The sequence below is a fragment of the Sphaerodactylus townsendi genome, linkage group LG02 (assembly GCF_021028975.2).
Source record: "Sphaerodactylus townsendi isolate TG3544 linkage group LG02, MPM_Stown_v2.3, whole genome shotgun sequence".
Lineage (NCBI taxonomy): Eukaryota > Metazoa > Chordata > Lepidosauria > Squamata > Sphaerodactylidae > Sphaerodactylus > Sphaerodactylus townsendi.
The window spans coordinates 56,775,333-56,792,682 of NC_059426.1; the positions used below are offsets into that span (position 1 = coordinate 56,775,333).

A 17,350-nucleotide genomic window follows, 5' to 3' on the forward strand; every position below is an offset into this window, starting at 1 on the left:
GAACATGCCTTTAAGGCAAACATAATCTGTTTATCCCAGGGCTCCTATAAAAGTTATTCATTTAAGGTTTAATTCTGTTCTACCTGTTGACTCTCCCAACAATATTGAAGAGGGAAGGAACACAATTTCCTTACAATGTTTGTCCTACTTGTGGAAGGGCGTATGTTTGAATGGCAGATAACATAGCACCCTCCAAATATACCACACACAATAGTCACTTGAGTCACTCGAAAACATGTCTATATTATGGTTCTTTGGTCAAATGAAGCTCAAGTTCATCAGCATATTTCAAACCTAAAAGCAAAGGGGGTTAACAGAGATGGTCAGCTAAGCCTGAGGGTTCTAAGCTGGAGCTAAGCCTAAGGGTTCTAAGCATGAAACATGTTGCTAAGCCAGGTGCACACAGGGTAACAGAACAGATCTGCCTGAACCTGTATCAATAATTGCTATTAAAAATGAAAGCCCACTGATTGCTTCTATATGGTGTTCTTTTGAGACAGGGAAAGATACAGCAAAGGGTCATAACTGGAGGTACAAGGAGCAGTATTAGTGAGATCCCCAATTTCTTATATATTAAATTAATTTTTCAAAAAAAAAACCAAAATCCAAATTTCAACAATTTCATTTAACACACTGAAACCAGAGCTGGTGACAATATTTTAAGAGGAAAAGGTTCTAGAATTCTTAGTAGAATTCTTTTTTTCTGAATTCTACAAAAAAGAAGAAAAGAAAGAAAAACACAATTGGTATAGCTAATTCATCCCAATAGTATTTTTAGGGTTAAAACAGACCACTCCACCTTTGAGGATCCAGGCAAAATAAGAGAAAAAATTCACTCATCAGTTCACTCATTCCTATGCTCACCGAGTAAGTGAGAACTGTAATTACTTACAGAGCAATACTTTCTTTCATTTGTTTATAACTTGGGAGAGTAGATCCCTTGCAAAAGGGCTACAGTCCATAAGGATTTCACCTCGGTAGGTGTGTTTTGGGGGGAGGTTGCCAATGGAAACAACTATCAGACTGATTTCCTAACCTGAATTACAAATATTATTCAATAAAATATTAAAAGGCCAGAAAGTACTGGAAACATGGAAAGATACGGAAATAATAACTATTCTTAAACCAGGGCGTAAATCAGAACAAGTGGAATCTTACAGACCAATAAGTTTATTAAATCAGGACTATAAAATATTTGCCAAAATAATATCTAATAGAATTAAGACAATATTACCAAAGTTAATAGGACAAGATCAATTTGGATTTGTAAGAGGAAGAGGATATCAGTCACCCTCTGAGGAATGTTCTAAACAAGATGGAACATGGGAAAAATAAAAAATATGCTATAATAAAGCTAGATGTGTATAAAGCATTTGATACAGTAAACCATGATTACTTATTTCAAATAATGGGAAAATTTGGGTTCGGGAATGGTTTAATAGAGGTAATAAAAGAAATGTATGGGAATAGTAAAGCAAAGATCCAAATAAATGATGGATGGTCAGAGGAAGTAAAGATAGAAAGAGGAGTTAAACAAGGATGCCCTCTATCACCATCATTATTTGTAGTTGCAATGGAATTCTTAGCAGATAGGATAAGAAATAATGGAAGAATTAATGGGTATAAAATTAATCAAGAAGAAATAAGGTTAAACTTATTTGCTGATGATATATTATTAATAACAATTAAACCAGTGGAAACGTTGAACGAATTGAAAATATTGAAAGATTTTCAGAAATACTCAGGGTTGCAGGTAAATATAGACAAACCCGAAATTTTGGGAATGAATATAGAAAAGAAAACATTAGGAAAGGAACTGGTGAAGAAGAGAATAAAATATTTAGGTATAACTAACAAACAGAAAGGAGAAGTCGTTCAAATATAATTATGAAACAATGTGGCAGAAAATTGAGAAGAAACTAAAAGAGTGGCAAGAGAAGGACCTATCCATCACAAGAAGAATACTAGCATTAAAAATGTGTGTAATTCCAAAAATGTTTTACCTATTCCGCACTTATCTATAGAGATTAAAAAGAAGCAGTTTGAAGCTTGGGATAACAAAATTAAATCTTGGGTGTTCAATCAAAAAAGGCCAACAGTAATGAATAAAATAGTATATACGTCAAAGAAACTTATGGGCTGGGGGATCCCAAAATTACAAGAGTATTATGAGGCTTTCCAAATAAAAAGTTGAATGGGAATTCAAGAAATCAAAAGTGAAAGATGGATCAAATTTGAAAATGAGATAAATGAGATGATAGGCTGTTTTGGGATATATATACAAATTATTTAAAAATGGAAAAACAAAAATTAATTGGACCCAGAAAAGTGATATTAGAAATTTGGGAGAAATGGAAAGATATATGGATGCCAGGAATACTGGACACGGTGCCACTGGGGAGCATGGTCGGTAAAGAGGGGAGAAAAGCGATAAGATCTCTACAAAGAAAAGGTGTAAATATAGTAGCTAATTTGTATAATGAAAGAGGTGAAATAATATCTTTGTCAACACTTACAGAACTGGGAGGTATAGAGAACTGGTTGGTGTTAAAAGGTATATGGGAAAAGATAAAATTCTCAAGGATTACAGGTGAATGTATAATGCAGAAATGTGTAATTAAATATGATAAGATGGCAGGAAGAATTTTGGGAGATATATATAAATTTATGGTTGACAATAAAGAATTCATAGTAAGAGCCATCTCGGATAAATGGAAACAAGATGGGGTAAAAGATAAAGATACTATCCAAAAAATAATAGATAATATAAACAAGATAAAAATTGAGAAGTATGCAGAATTGGAGAAAAAATTAATGTTAAAATGGTACAGAACCCCAAAACAATTGGCATATATGATAAAAATGCTGGCATTGTGGGGATAAAAATGCTATATATCTTCATACGTGGATGGAATGTGAAGAGGTTAAACAAATGTGGAAACATGTCTTGCTGTATATAGAAAAATATGTAAAAGTACGATTAAGGATAAATGTAGACCTATTACTTCTAGGAATAATTGATAATAAAGAAATAGAACAAAGACAGAGGCCGCTTCCCCGCGACGCTCCATTAACGACGGCCTCTGGCGGTAAAACGCCACCACAGGTCCGCCGCTTGTGACAGGCCGCTGCTGCAACACAGCAGCGGCGACCTGACTGCGCCCCCCTCCCCAGGGTGGCGCCAGGTCGCTTCTAAACAACAACCCTTTAAAGGGTTGTTGTTGAGAAGCGCCTTCCCGCATGCTGCGCTTAACCGCCACCGGAAGACGGCTAAGATGCTCCGCCTTCGCCCACTCACGGGTGTCCTTGCAGTCCGCCTGTTGACGTTGCAGCCCCGCCTTCACACTGTCCCTCTGACCTCCAGGGGTCGGAGGGCAGCGTGGGCGGGGCTGCGACGCCCAGCAGGCGACGACGAGGACACCGTGAGTGGGGCGGGGACGGGGAAAGAGGCAGCTCCGTGCGGAGCCGCCTGCCGCCTGCCGGCCTCCGCTTCGCCCGTTCATGCGAACGGGCTTGCGCCCCCACGCCGCCAGAACTCTTGGCGGCGTGGGGGTGCATCCTGGCCGTGCGGAAACGGCTAGAGGTAATTGTTTAAAATAATGATAAGAGCAGTTCATGCTGCAATAGCATTGGGATGGAAAGATAAGAAAATATGGACAATACAGAAATAGCTGGAATATGTATAGGAACAAATACAATTAGAAATATTTGGAATAATGTCAAGAAGCCAGATATGGCAAGAAAAACAAATGGACATGATGCTGATTTGGATGGAATTCACAGACTGGTTGATTGAAGTTGGAATTACAGAAGATAAATGGAAAAGAAGAGTTGAAAGAATGAACCTGCTGCTGCACATTTGGGGAAGAAAAATATGGGGGTAGGGAGGGAGGGAAAAAGGGGGTAAAATGATATTAAGGATGTAATAAAAGGTTGTAAAATACATGTAAACATATCAATCCAAAATATCAATAAAATTCTTTTTTAAAAAAGACTGATTTCCTAATTGATTTCCTATGCTTCTGTTCCAAAGTTAAAGGAGCAGACTTAATTTTTCAGAATAACATAACAATCAGAGTCAAATCTGATCTTTTGGTAATCTTAATACAAGAATGTTTCTTTGGTACAGGAGGTTTGTTAAGGATGACAATTACAAAGTGATTGCTCGTGTTACTTGCCCGTCAGCAGGTCTTGCCAGTCTGCCCTAATTTTCCTGTTATTTTCTGTCCACAATCGTTCCTTCTCTACCTGCTGGATTTCCTGAGTAGAAGGAGCAAACTCTGCAATGCCAATACACTGAGAGTCCTTTCTCTTTTTCTGTTGTTGTAGTGCTACCCAGTGCAAAGGCCACCTGTTTTATCTTTATTGTTATATGGACTCTTGGTAGAACATCTACTTTGTAAATGGACTGCTTCTGTTCCAGTACTTACAAGAAGGCCCCAATTTGTACATTCACACCTGCACGTTTTAGATCCTCATTGTTTTAGCAGTTCACGTTGATCACAAAGGATGTAAACTCCAGAACTCGCTGCTGGCATGCAAAAAGCTTACATTTTAGCCTCTCCAAGTAATGTTTCTAAATGCAGTACAGTTTAACCACAAAAAGGAAAAGCATGTCATTTTCTTTTTGATGTTTTCCCATCCACATTTCAAATTCCTCAAGCCATAAACAGCAGATGGCTGGAGATAGCTTCAGATCGGGGCCTGCCTCCCCAACTTGCGCTGCCAGAGCCTTAACTGTGCCTGTCTTTCCCTGTGCCACTGGTGGGGCAGAGGCCAAAATAGCCGAGAGCAGCTCACCCAACAAGGCCAGCAGTAGATGCTGGTTTGGAAGAGATGGGGATGATGCCCCGGGGCAGACTCCAGCAGGGGACAGTCCAGCCAGGAGGCTGAGCTTGCTGGAGGCAGTAAGAGCCCTGAGACCCAGTAGTCCTCCCCACTGGCAATCCTTCCTGATTGCGAGGAGGAGGCTGGAGTCAGAGTAGGGTGGGGCAATGGTTAGGTGTGGACGAGAGGTAATGAAGGCCACAGGCCTCTTAGACCAGGGGTTGGAACTTGTCCTGGGATTGGGTGTCAGTAGGGGAGGGGCTAAAAGGGAGATTTCTGATAATGGCCAGGAAAGAGAAGGAAGCTCAGCTCAAGGCTCTGACAGCTGCTGAGTGGGGAAGGGACAAACATAGTGAAGCAACCTGCTTTGCTTTCAGTGCTAAGACCCAGGGAGAACATGCTCCTCATCACAACGGCGGAAAAGCAGCTGTTTGGGATGCGGCAGAAGGAGTGTCACAGCAAAGCCGTATTTTTCAGGAATCAATCCTACCTTGTCACTGTCCACTGTATTCTGAGAAGTTCGGGATGCAATTGAAATTGTGTCGGGCTGACTGCTTCCATCTCCTTGACTGTCAGCGTCTTCTCCTCCCTCTCTGTAGGAAACAGACAGTGAAATTTCCTCAGTGGTTTTGAGAATTGCTTAGCTAGTGCATGAGAGCTGGTTGTTTAGCTGATCACGCTTGTGTTACAAATCAATGTGTAGTTTAGAATGATGTCACCTCCAGCATGAGGTTAGCACATAATAAGCACATTTGATCGTGGAAATTGACTCTCCAGGACTTATATGGTGACAGCAACAAGTCTCAAAATAGCCCCATAATGAGGGTGGTTGGCCAATGGCCCAGTCAACTTGGATTTCTCACTAAACCAAGCCCAGCCATCCAAATTATAGCCTTGCTGTTTTGCAAAGCTTATGTCAATTGCCTAGGGTCATTTCTAGGTGCCCACATTTTCAGTGACTTAAATTAGGAGGTCATAAAATCTCTAAGAAAAACAGTCCAACGATATAAATTCCTTCTTTTTGTGTATTTTCTGTAGCGCAAAAGAGTACGGAATATCTGTCACCATTTCAAGGATCACTGACATGGATCTGATTTGGTTCCTGTCACTGTGTCCCAGAATACATTTAAGATACAAGGATATATCTAGATAAAGTCACTTTCTTCTAGATTTATACCAACTGATAGTTTGTCCCATTAAGATAAAATTAATTATTATGCTTCCAGAAGGTATATACTTCAGGCTATATCCAGTGATTCCTGGCTGTTGACCTTTGCTGCAATAGCATAGACTTTTCCATTCCTTAGTTTAATAGTTCAAGTATACATTTTAGGCACCTGTCACCCATCTACAGTGTAACTTAAACATATGACATCCAAGTCAACAGGTCTAAAGACCACTTTAAAAGGTAAAGGTAGTCCCTGTGCAAGCATTGGGTCATTACTGACCCAGGAGGTGATGTCACATCACAATGTTTGCTAGGCATCCTATGTTTACATTGCCTATGTTTACAATGCCACTGCCTTCCCCAGTGGTCTACACTTCACTCCCAACAAGCTGGGTACTCATTTTACCGACCATGGAACATTGGAAGGCTAAGTCAACCTTGAGCTGGCTGCCTGGGACTGACTTCTGTCGGAACTGAACTCAGGTTATCAACAGAGCTTCGACTGCAATACTGCAGCTTACCACTCTGCACCACAGGGTTCCTTACCAAGACCATTTCAGACATTACACATCATACTCTGAAACGACACCATTGAAGTGACATTCAGCTGCTGTGAAAATTTTCCACATTGTCCATAATTACAACAGTAATAGAGAACAAAACTGCCGCTGTCACACTGTTCCTATACAAATCTATGGTGAGACCACAGCTGGAATATTGCGCACGGTTCTGGTCACTGAACTTGAAAAAGGATATGGTAGACATTGAAAAGGTGTAGAAAAGAGCAACCAAATGGATTGGGGAGTGGGGTACAGCAACTACCTATGAGAACTGGTTAAATGCTTAGGACTGTTCAGCTAGAAAAAAGGTGACCAAGGGAAGACATTTTAGAGGTTTATAAAATTATAAATGGTATGGAGAGGGTGGAAAGGGAGAAGGTTTTCTCCCTCTCCCAGAGTCTGGAGAAGGTTTTCTCCCTTTCCCAGAGTCTGGAGCCATCTACTGAAACTGAAGGGTGGGAAATTCAGGACAGACCAAGTAGGCATTCTCAAATTATAGTTTTTAATGGAACGTACTTCCATAGGAGTACCATGATTACCATGGTCATGGCCTCCAGCTCGAAAGGCTTTAGAAAGAGAGTGGACAAATTCATTGAGGACTGGACTGCCCATGGCTGCAGATCTTGATGTATATCTATACTCTCCAGTACCCGAGGTAGTAAGCCTCTTACAATCAGTTTCTGGGAAGCACAGGCAGGGTGGATACTGTTGCAGTCTTCTTGTTTGTGGATTTTCTAGAGTTAGCTACTGTGTTTCCCCAAAAATAAGCCCTACCCCGAAAATAATCCCTAACATGATTTTTCAGAATTATTGGAGGAGGCTTATAATAGAAGCCCTATTCCAAAAATAAGCCCTACCGGTAGTTACAGATCAGGATGGTGTGATCCAGCTGGGTGCTCCCTGCCAATGAGGATGCAGCTTGCATCACACGTGAGAAGGAAGCAACGGGGCTGCTGAGCGCCCACCTTAATGAATTGTGAAGGTACCATATTTCCCCTAAAATAAGGCCTACTCTGAAAATAAGTCCTAATGCATCTTTTGGTGCAAAAATTAATATAAGACCCTATCTTATTTTCGGGGAAACACGGTAGCTAGTTGGCCATCATATGAACAGAAAGCTGAATTAGATTGGCCTCTGGTCTGATCTTATGTTCTTTATTTTCTCTCACAGGAACTGTCTACTTTATAGTGTGACTTATTGATGACACAGATCTTCATGTAATTTCTACCCTGCTGGCTGATCTGCAAACCCCGTTGCGTAGCTAAGAAATGTATCCTCAGATAGGACAGACACTGCAATGGTGGACCAAGATTACCTCTTGCTGTTGTTCCTCTGCTTTGATGGAGTCTTGGGGAGCTGTATTGGCTCTTTCAAAGCTCCCTTTAAGTGTATAATCCTTTCCTGTATCACTTCTCGAATGTTTTTTATCCATTCTTGTTTTGTTTCAATATTGGATGCCTAAAACATCAACAGAGAAAGAAGACAAAATTATGACATTTTGCAAGTATTTGAAGTGTGACTGAGTGCTTTCCAGTTGCTTCTCTGTCAGCATTGCAGAGCTAACTCCCTGGATAAGCCATCAGAAGTTCAAGCGTCAGATGTTGATAGGCAGCTGCTTTAGCAAGAGCAAGTCAGGTAAGTGCCAGATATATATCTATATATATGAAACACTCCAAACTACCCTATTTAGTACCTTATGCAGGGGAATGGGATATCATTTTACAGTGAAGTTTTCTTAAACAAAACATCTACCACAGATGGTCCTTATTAAAAAAAAATCAATTGACTATCTTGTTCAGGTGGGAGGAAAATCACCACAGCTAAGAAATCTATCAGGAATCGGCAGTAGTTACAGAACAAGGTGATTATAAAGAGCCTTTCCACAAATGGTCTCCTCTTTAGGCCATGCCAGAGGTACAGACAACCTTACAATGATCTGGTTTGCACTGCTAGTAATATAACTGTACTTGATAGTTCGTTTTAGTCATCCTATACTAGCAATGTATGCTGTGCCCATATTCATTTGGGTCACAGGGGCTTTCCCTTAGTTTCATCAACCTCCTAAATCTTATGTTAAACAAAATGATGTATATTACTTTTGGGATATTGTATACGCAGTAGGAAGATCTGGGTTAGATGCAGAGATCCGGCAGGAACAGAGTGGAACCAGGAAATAGACAGAAGTGGAGCAGGCAGTCAGGGAAAAGTCTGAAGATAAGCAAAGCCACAAACTGGCACTTGGCGCTAAACAGACAGGAATCCTCAGAACAGTAATGAACAGAAAGGCCCTCTGAATAGATGAAAATTACTTCCTGCTAAGCTATTATTCGTGATCGGAGAGGCTGTACAAGGCTGCCACATTCTGATTCAAATTCAGCTCTGATTCAAATAATCGTGAATGAAATATTGTCTGTTGGAGTCAGTCAGAAAAACCTAGCTGTACTGATACATTAGCAAACTATGAAATCTATCAAGATCAAACCACTTTTTACAATGTACTGCTGAGTGGTCTCTAAAAGGCATTTCAGGTTTTTGAAAAAAAATGTGCGGGGTAGAGAAAATAAGTGCCAAGACTCACTTTCAGCACCGTTTTGTTATCTGAGGAGGGAGTCCGCCCAGACCATAAGGCAAACTTGCAGGGATCTCCTTCCACGTGCTCTGTTACTCCCAGTTCTGAAGTCTGTTAAGAAGAGATTATTAAAAAATATGTTTATATAAATTTTAATTCGGATGGCAGGTGGTAACAACAATGAAGTGGGGGAAGAAGGGGTTGCCATATGGGGTCACAATTCAGACTTAGGCAACCAACAAAGAAGACATACCAGTAATTTGTTCTTGTAAACATATTTTGTGTGTCCTGCAGAATCTTTGATCTCTTTGCTAAAGACAAGAGAGATTTCGAAGAGAAACAAGTGCCTGTCACGACCCTTCCGGATAAGAGACTTGGGATCCCATACTTGGAAGGAATCCTGAAGGATTAGTTCTCCCTGAACATCCAAGTTTTCATCAAACCCTACAAATAAAAGAAACCAAGTCAAATAAAAACATAGCCACATGCAATTTGTTTCAGAATTTCATAGTGCAAAATTGAAAACTGAAGTTTATTCTCTTGAGATGTGAAATGATGTGAATTTTTTTGTACCTTCAAGGTTGTCTATGATCTCTCTTTGCCAGATCAGGTTATTTCCCCATCCTCTGTTCCTCCACCTCTCTTTTTACTTCTGCCATTAGTTTATCTTTGAGAGGTCTCAAAATTTGAGACAAGAAAGGACTGTTCCGATATTAATACCAGTGAGGGACCAGAGTCATAGCAAGGGGAAAAAACGCCCTGTGTACTTGTGCGTCCTCCACCCCGCTCCAGAACGCCCCTGTCCCACCTTGGAACGCCCTCGCTACGCCCCCACAGGGGCACGCGCCTGGTGCGTCGCCCCCCCCCCCCGTCCCCTTGGAGCTACGCCTCTGTGAGGGACACTTGTATAAAATCATTGTGCTGAAGTATTGGGACCTTCCATGTCATATACAAAAGATGGCAAAGTTGTGACAAAGTAGTGCTAGTTAAAATAGAGCAAAATTGGAGCAATATATATATTTAAACCATTATAGATGGTCCTGATTGTTGCCAGTAAAGGCATAACTCTTAATATTTACTCAATAAAGATAAGCATCTGCAAAAGACTGTCCTCTGTCTACAGTCCCCTCAAAAAACAGAAGGGTTCCTCATCCCTTTTAACCTCATGCTAATGTCTTTGTGCATCCAACAGCATTCTCCTTCCAAGTGCCAACATCTGCTTACCTTCCAGCATGCTGACATGCATGGCATCATTGGCTTTCTTGGGGACACTGAGCATCACTTCCAAACCATCTTTAAGTTCTCCTTTCCCTTCTTCACAGCATGTTAAAAGCTCCTGAGGAGAAACAAAAGGCAAAATTGAGCACGACAAAGATTGCCTCCGTTTAGTTGCAGCTAATCAGGACATACCGTCAAGGAACTAGGAAAGGGAGCAGCAAGGCAGATGTAAACAATGTTCACTATGTAAACAATGTAAATTATGGATAGTATTACTGAACGCTACATCTAAATTGAGCAACTATTCATATCAGTACAATGCCCCAGTCAGATCTCTCTTGAGAACCAACCAGATGACGGCCCCACCCTATTATCAAGCAAAAAACTCATCAGCTGCCTCTTAGATGGCTCTGTGTATATAGTTCTGTGTACGGGAGATGGAATAGTTAAAGGACAGACTGTGATACTTCCATGCAAACAAGTTTCTATATGTCTAAAACATTCAATATTTGTGCATTTCCTGTGTTTAAGATGAACAATTCCTTTCTCAGGACATCTTGCAAAAATGGATTGTCCTACAGATTTTGTATTCACTGGGAAGCAAAGTTATTGTAATAAGTTTGTCCCAAGCACATGAAATGTGAATCATCCCAAAAGGTGGAGACTCAAAAAATCATAGTAAATTATGCCTTCAATAAGAACTGGGAAGGAAAAACAGGCCTGTGGTTTCTACTATGCTGTCATTGCTTTTCACACTAAACATCCGAGTTTTCGTCACCTGCTTATGTGCTTATATTTATGCCTGTTGGGAAGCCTGCTTAACTTGCAGATTTGTAAATAAAACAAGCTATTACAAAGACACCATAAATCTCCACTGCTTGCTCTCTTCTAAAGGAAACTGACCTCATAAAGACTCCTGTGGATTACCCAATAACTAGGGAAAGAGAAGACTGAAACTTACTTTCAAGCAAGGATATTTTTCTGATGTCACATTTAATCCCACAGTGAAGAATACACTGACCTCACATCTTTTGCTAAAGAAGCTAGTTTTAAGAACAAGATTTGCTAGAAAGGGGCAAGTGAGTTAATGAATAGGGAGTGGCTATAACAAGGGTCTGCAACCTGAGGCTCTCCAGTTGTTCATGGACTACAATTCCCATCAGCCCCTGCCATCATGGCCAATTTGTAGTCCATGAACATCTGGAGAGCCACAGGTTGCAGACCCCTGCATGACTAGGCCTTAGAAAACTGTAACCATGTTTAGGATTGCCCTGCTAGTGTGCCTCTTATGCTGGCAAATGCCCAGGTCGACTGTTTTGTGTCTTTAAAAACTTGATCTGAAGAACTTCCCAGGAGAGAGCACATATCGGTGTGGTGAAGAAGCAAGGTGAATTTACATCCAATTGGCCATGGTGGCAGGGGCTGATGGGAATTGTAGTCCATGAACATCTGGAGAGCCGCAGTTTGCAGACCCCTGAATTATAAGGAAGTTATTTCAGTATTATTTAAATATATGTTTCAAGTATACAAAGCCCCAGTCACAGCTTTAATCATTCGAACCCTACATGGTTTCACCTCTTGAAATCACTGTCCATTTGCTGTTATTCGCCTAGAAGGAAAGAGGTTGGAAGCCATCTGTTTTCCTTTGAGGGCTAAAAGCAGTGTATGGACAAAGGATGACAGTGAGATTGCTCAGCAGGTTTCTTTCCCTCTTTCCCCCCTTGCAACTCCAATCCAGAAGAGGTGTACATGGCTTCGATTAAAATCTTCAAAAGGTTGGAACTCAGTCACCAATTTCCCAGTGTCCTGATTAAGTAGCATAAGACAGTACTGTGTCAATCAGTTCAAGACTGGACTCCCTGGCTGAGCTGAGCTGGGATTCACATCCCTTCCAATTATCAATTAAGTAAAGGGACGTTAAATAAGTATCACAATAAGTTGTTTGTATACCTTCAGTAAAAGCTGGTACTTGGTTATTCTTTGGACAGGTTTGATTAAATATGAGGAAATAGAGTTGGCCAGGCCATGCCTTTGCTGAATTTCCTAAATAAAAAAAAAGTTCACACATAACTTAGATGCTTTTAAATATACAAACATTACAGCGAAAATGTTACTAGTTTCAAAAGCAGTCACGCACAGTCCATTTTACTTGCAAAATACCTGGATTGATCACTTCTCTGGATATAGTAATTATTACATGGTTTTTAAAAGAAAGAACAAGAGGGAAATTTTGTAGCCTCCCTTGTGATCATTTAAAGAGAACAGCTCTGTGCAAGCAGGCCAACCAGGGAGGGCCCTGCCAAGAAAATAATGACATATTTGCTTGAAGTGGATTTTTCTCCCTAATAAAATCTGACTTTCACTGATGTATGGGGGTTTAAATCAGATACTTACCATTGAAGGCTAGGTTAATTTCACATCTGGGATGGGATGGTGGCAGTTCACTATCATAAGCCTTGATGTATTTGGAGAAATAGATTGCTTAGTAACTTCTAAGACCACTTTGGGAATGGAGTCCTTATGTTGCTAACTTTGAGAGCAATCCAGAACCATTAAAATCAATGAGATGTGGATTGTACCTCTTTAATCCAGCTGAAGTGGGAGCCAGTTAAAGCTGCCCAATTCTTTAAAAAAGCCTCTCTGTCTTCTTCATTTTGGCCTGAACTTGAAACTTGCTTTGTGTCTGTAAAGTGTAATCACACACTGCAACATCTCTACATTGTATAAAGCTAATGTAGCATTAGGTGGGGCAGAAAGGTCCCTTTGTTAGAGGTGTCAATCGCTGAATCTCAGGGAACAAGGCCTGCATGAGGGCTCCAAAGCCTTCTCCATTCTTTTCAGACCCACAAGTATAATGATGAATACAGAGTGAAGAAGGGAGGTCCATCTAACACAGTGGTGGCGAACCTTTGGCACTCCAGATGTTATGGACTACAATTCCCATCAATTCCCATAACATCTGGAGTGCCAAAGGGTCGCCACCACGGATCTAACACATTTCTCTCATCTTTTCCTATAGGAGATATGAAGGGAATCAGGAGAAGCAACGTGACACATAATGATTCATTTCATATGTGAAGTGTGTGGATCTACCCTCTTCCCTGACGCAGCCCCTAGGGCAGGGGTAGAGTAAGGGGGAACTGCATTTGGAGGGGGAACTGTGCTTGGGGCACGCACACACCCTGGGCCCCTACCACACCCTGTCTATGCCCCCGGCATGCACCCATGGCGTGGTCCCCCCCCCCCCGGCCTCATTGGTGCTACGCCACTGTCCTAGGAAGTAGAATGTAGAAATAATCTGGTCCAGTGATAGGACAGACATGTCATCCAGCAAAACAAGAGAGCTCTGCTCTGTTCTTAATATGAGGGATCATCTTGCAATAGTAAACTAATTCACCACTCCATTCTATGATTAATTCCTAACTGCAGTCTGATCAAGTTAAAAAAAAAATAAACATGAAAAGCAGTAACTAGATTGTAACTTGAGATGACCCAACACATTTCATCATGTACAGATAATGAGAAGTCCCAAATGGGTCTGATTTCCCAGCACATGTATAACATATGCCCTCACCTTGTGAAGCACAGCAATATAATTATTCTCTAAGAGATAACTGCTTCATCTAATACAATTCAAAGAGATCATGAATGAACTGAAATTTGAACAGGGGATTCTAGCTCTTGACTGTTATACTCTTAACAACCTGGCAAAGACAAGGACCTCAGTGGGGTACAATGCGATACAGTCCACCATCCAAAATATTCATCTTCTCCAGGGAAAATAATCTCTGTAGTCTGGAGGCGAGTTGTAATTCTGGAGGATCTGGAAGCTGGCAACCCCACAAATGACTGGGATATGCCTAATATTAGATTTTCAATTCTAGTTTACACTGCTCAAAAAATAATTTTCAGTGCTAAGAATAGAGCCAAACGGTTGTCCCCCCAGCACCAAATCTTAACCTCCTGATTTTCTCTGCTCTGCATTTGTAAAACAATTTGTAAACTTTAAAAAAAATCCCAATCAGACCACAAAAAACTGCAGTCATTTTTGAAGAAGAAGAGGAGGAGGAGGAGGAGGAGGAGGAGGAGGAGGAGGAGAAGGAGGAGTTTGGATTTATACCCCATCTTTTTCTCCTGTAAGGAGACTCAAGGTGACTTACAAACTCCTTTCCATTCCTCTCCCCACAACAGACACCTTGTGAGGTAGGTGGGGCTTTGAGAGTTCTGAAGAACTGCGACTAGCCCAAGGTCACCCAGCAGGAAAGTAGGAGTGCCAAAATGTATCTAGTTCACTAGATAAGCCTCCACCACTCAGGTGGAGGTGGGGAATCAAACCTGGTTCTCCAGATTAGAATGACCAAATGACTGTAGAAGTGGTTAGAACAAAGTTTACTGAAGGATTTAACCCTCCAAATGCAAAGCAGGTCAGCTTCTTTTCACAAAAATGGATTCTCATTTATCAGCAAAAAACATTCCTATTGACTTGGAAAGCATAAAGGGGCCTTTAACATCAAAGTTTTACTGTTTCTAGCTGGAAAAAAAAGTTTCTAGCTGGAAAAGCTTAGCCGAACACATGGTTTTTAAACTTTGTCAACACTCTGTTGGACACATAAACCTGTTAAAATGTTAGATCCCCACTGAAAACGTTTGAGTGGGCTGAGATGCCACCTGCTGGTTAGTACATTTAATTGCCATACATGTTTTCACCAAGGGGATAGGGATTATTCTAAAAGAGTCCTGTGGGACTCTGTCCAATTAAAAATAATAATATTCCCTTCATTATCTTTGTTTATTCTTAGCTCACGATAAAAGTCCTAAACATTGAATTAAATAGAGGCAATTTTATAAGTGGCACATAATGAATAAAACCATATAAAGTGCTAGCAGCTGCATCCAGGTAGAAAGGCTGCCAAGGGACTGCATTTGTAATTGGAGATGTCCAATTTAGGGTTAGATGAACAATTATGCTAAGTAGTGCAGGGACCAAGCCAAAGTACAGATCGATCTATGATGGAATTAATGAAGCATGTCTTTATGTATTAAAAGACTATCCTGCTCCCACTATTAAGTTGCTTAAATCTGCTGTCAGGAGCTGACAACTCATCCTTGGTCAGCTGGCAGCTCCTGTGAGAACAGGGGAGTGATGGGGGCTGAGACCAAGATGACCCCTGGTAGCCTGACATCACTAGGGGCAGTAGGTGGGATGACTGTGGCAGAGCCTGCCCAGAAGGCACAGCCAAAGAGTCTCCTGGATGATGCAACAAGAAAGGGGCCAGGCTTCAATCAGTGCAATTAAACATGGAAATTGCTAATTTGTATGCCGTGAGACCCTATCCAGCAGCCTTAGGGGCTTGAGCTTCCTTCCCTCATTATCCCCTGGCTGCCATGGTAAAAATTAAAACCACAAAGTAGTCTTTAAAAGGTAGGGTGCAATGGGAAGCAAAGAGAAACAGATCTCATTGTCTCATCTGACAGAGCGGAGCAATAAGTGCTTACATCGAAGAATGTTCCGGCATGCTCCAGGATCAGCTGACTGGAATCGGGCTTGTTTTTGCAGTAGGTGACATACATCTGAAATTTATCTGCCTGTGAAAACAAACAGAATGATGAGAAGAAAAACAGCAAGATAAGCAAACACTGCTCTCGCATTATTTCTAGGAAAGCTTTCCCAGAATAAATATATGCTATACGTCAGTCCCTCTAACAAGGAGAGCAGTACTGAAGACAAATGGAACAAAACCAAGCCAAATATGAGCTTAATGTTAGGATGCTACAGGGAAACCACAGCAACGTTACATGGGAGATAACCATGGTTTATTTATTGATTTGAAGTCTGTATTTATGAGCCACTTTTAAATCTTAAATAGCTCCCAAGGTGGTTTATGATAACAGTGATTGTCGTTGCCAAGAACTAAATGTGTGTCTGTAAGTGTTTGGAAAAATCATGTGAATAAGCGGCCTGGGTCACATTTTGAACATGGTTTCATTGGCACTGAAATACAGCAGCAATTATGGATATGGGTAGGATTTTGAAAAGCTTCAACAGGAATAATGTGTTTGACAGTGCAATTCTATGCAGAGTTTGGGAGGAAATCAATGGGCTTCCTCTGGAGCAACTAAGCACATGATTGCACAGTTAGCCACTTTGGTTTTCACACAGCAGAGTGGATGGCCAAATTTAAATGTTTTTGAGAAGCTAGTTAGACCCAGAATTGAGATTTCCAATGGTCTTTACATAAATATTGCATTTAGCTAGACGTAGCTTCTATTTTTACATTTGGGCCCCACGTTCAACATACATTTAACACACTCAGAAACTAGAACAGACTGTAGTTTATTTCAATGGTCCCCACCTTTCTCATTCAGAGTATCTGATCTCATTCTTTTTTGGGGACGCTCAACTTCCTGAACCTGCAAGGGGCAGCATGGTCCTCAGCATCCGCTGGCACAAGTTACACATCCTGTGGTGAATTGCAAACTACTATTTGCAAATAATTACATGACTGTATTTACAGTTGGAGAAAAACTGCCTGAAAGGTTTATACTATCTTGGACCACTTAAACTCACCCTTCACTCTTTTTGAGTGGTTAAAACACCTACTAATAAATGATGCCATGGAAAGGATTATTACCCAAGTGACAAAGCAGTGGCCCACGTCTTCAGGGAGCTGTTCATATTTTTCTAGTTCTTTCAAAAAAATGCTGAAAAAGTAAGACAAAGGACTCCAGTTAGTTACAATATGCTATCTTTTTCCTTCACCTCATTCCAATTTATCCAGCTTCACATAACAAGGTAACCATTTGGGTTTACTTTCTCCAACACTTGTGGAACAGTATGCAGCTGGTATAGACATGGGAATGATGAAACATTCCCATGTCTATTTCACCTGAAAAAACCAGCCAAATTCACTGAGAACTTTGCTTTGGTAGGGGATTAAAAAGCATGTGAAAACCACCCTGAGAAAATTGTATCAATCTCAGGGTTCAGTCCCTCACAATGTAGGAGA

At 40.9% G+C, this 17,350-nt stretch overlaps 1 protein-coding gene across 10 annotated transcripts in view; it reads right to left on the reverse strand.

The window, feature by feature from the left end:
- Nucleotides 1-17,350, reverse strand: part of KALRN (kalirin RhoGEF kinase) — a 668,527-nt gene that overhangs the window by 158,961 nt on the left and 492,216 nt on the right. For all 10 annotated transcript variants that reach the window (XR_007243596.1, XM_048485754.1, XM_048485753.1 and 7 more), the window contains 8 exons: nucleotides 16,976-17,045; nucleotides 15,840-15,929; nucleotides 12,294-12,386; nucleotides 10,350-10,461; nucleotides 9,379-9,569; nucleotides 9,135-9,236; nucleotides 7,872-8,014; nucleotides 5,318-5,420 (listed from right to left, as the gene is read on the reverse strand). Coding sequence is in view for 9 of the 10 variants with exons in the window: in XM_048485754.1 (XP_048341711.1) it covers nucleotides 5,318-5,420; nucleotides 7,872-8,014; nucleotides 9,135-9,236; nucleotides 9,379-9,569; nucleotides 10,350-10,461; nucleotides 12,294-12,386; nucleotides 15,840-15,929; nucleotides 16,976-17,045 (904 nt within the window). In the remaining variant the exon portion in view is untranslated. The remainder of the gene's footprint in view (nucleotides 1-5,317; nucleotides 5,421-7,871; nucleotides 8,015-9,134; nucleotides 9,237-9,378; nucleotides 9,570-10,349; nucleotides 10,462-12,293; nucleotides 12,387-15,839; nucleotides 15,930-16,975; nucleotides 17,046-17,350) is intronic.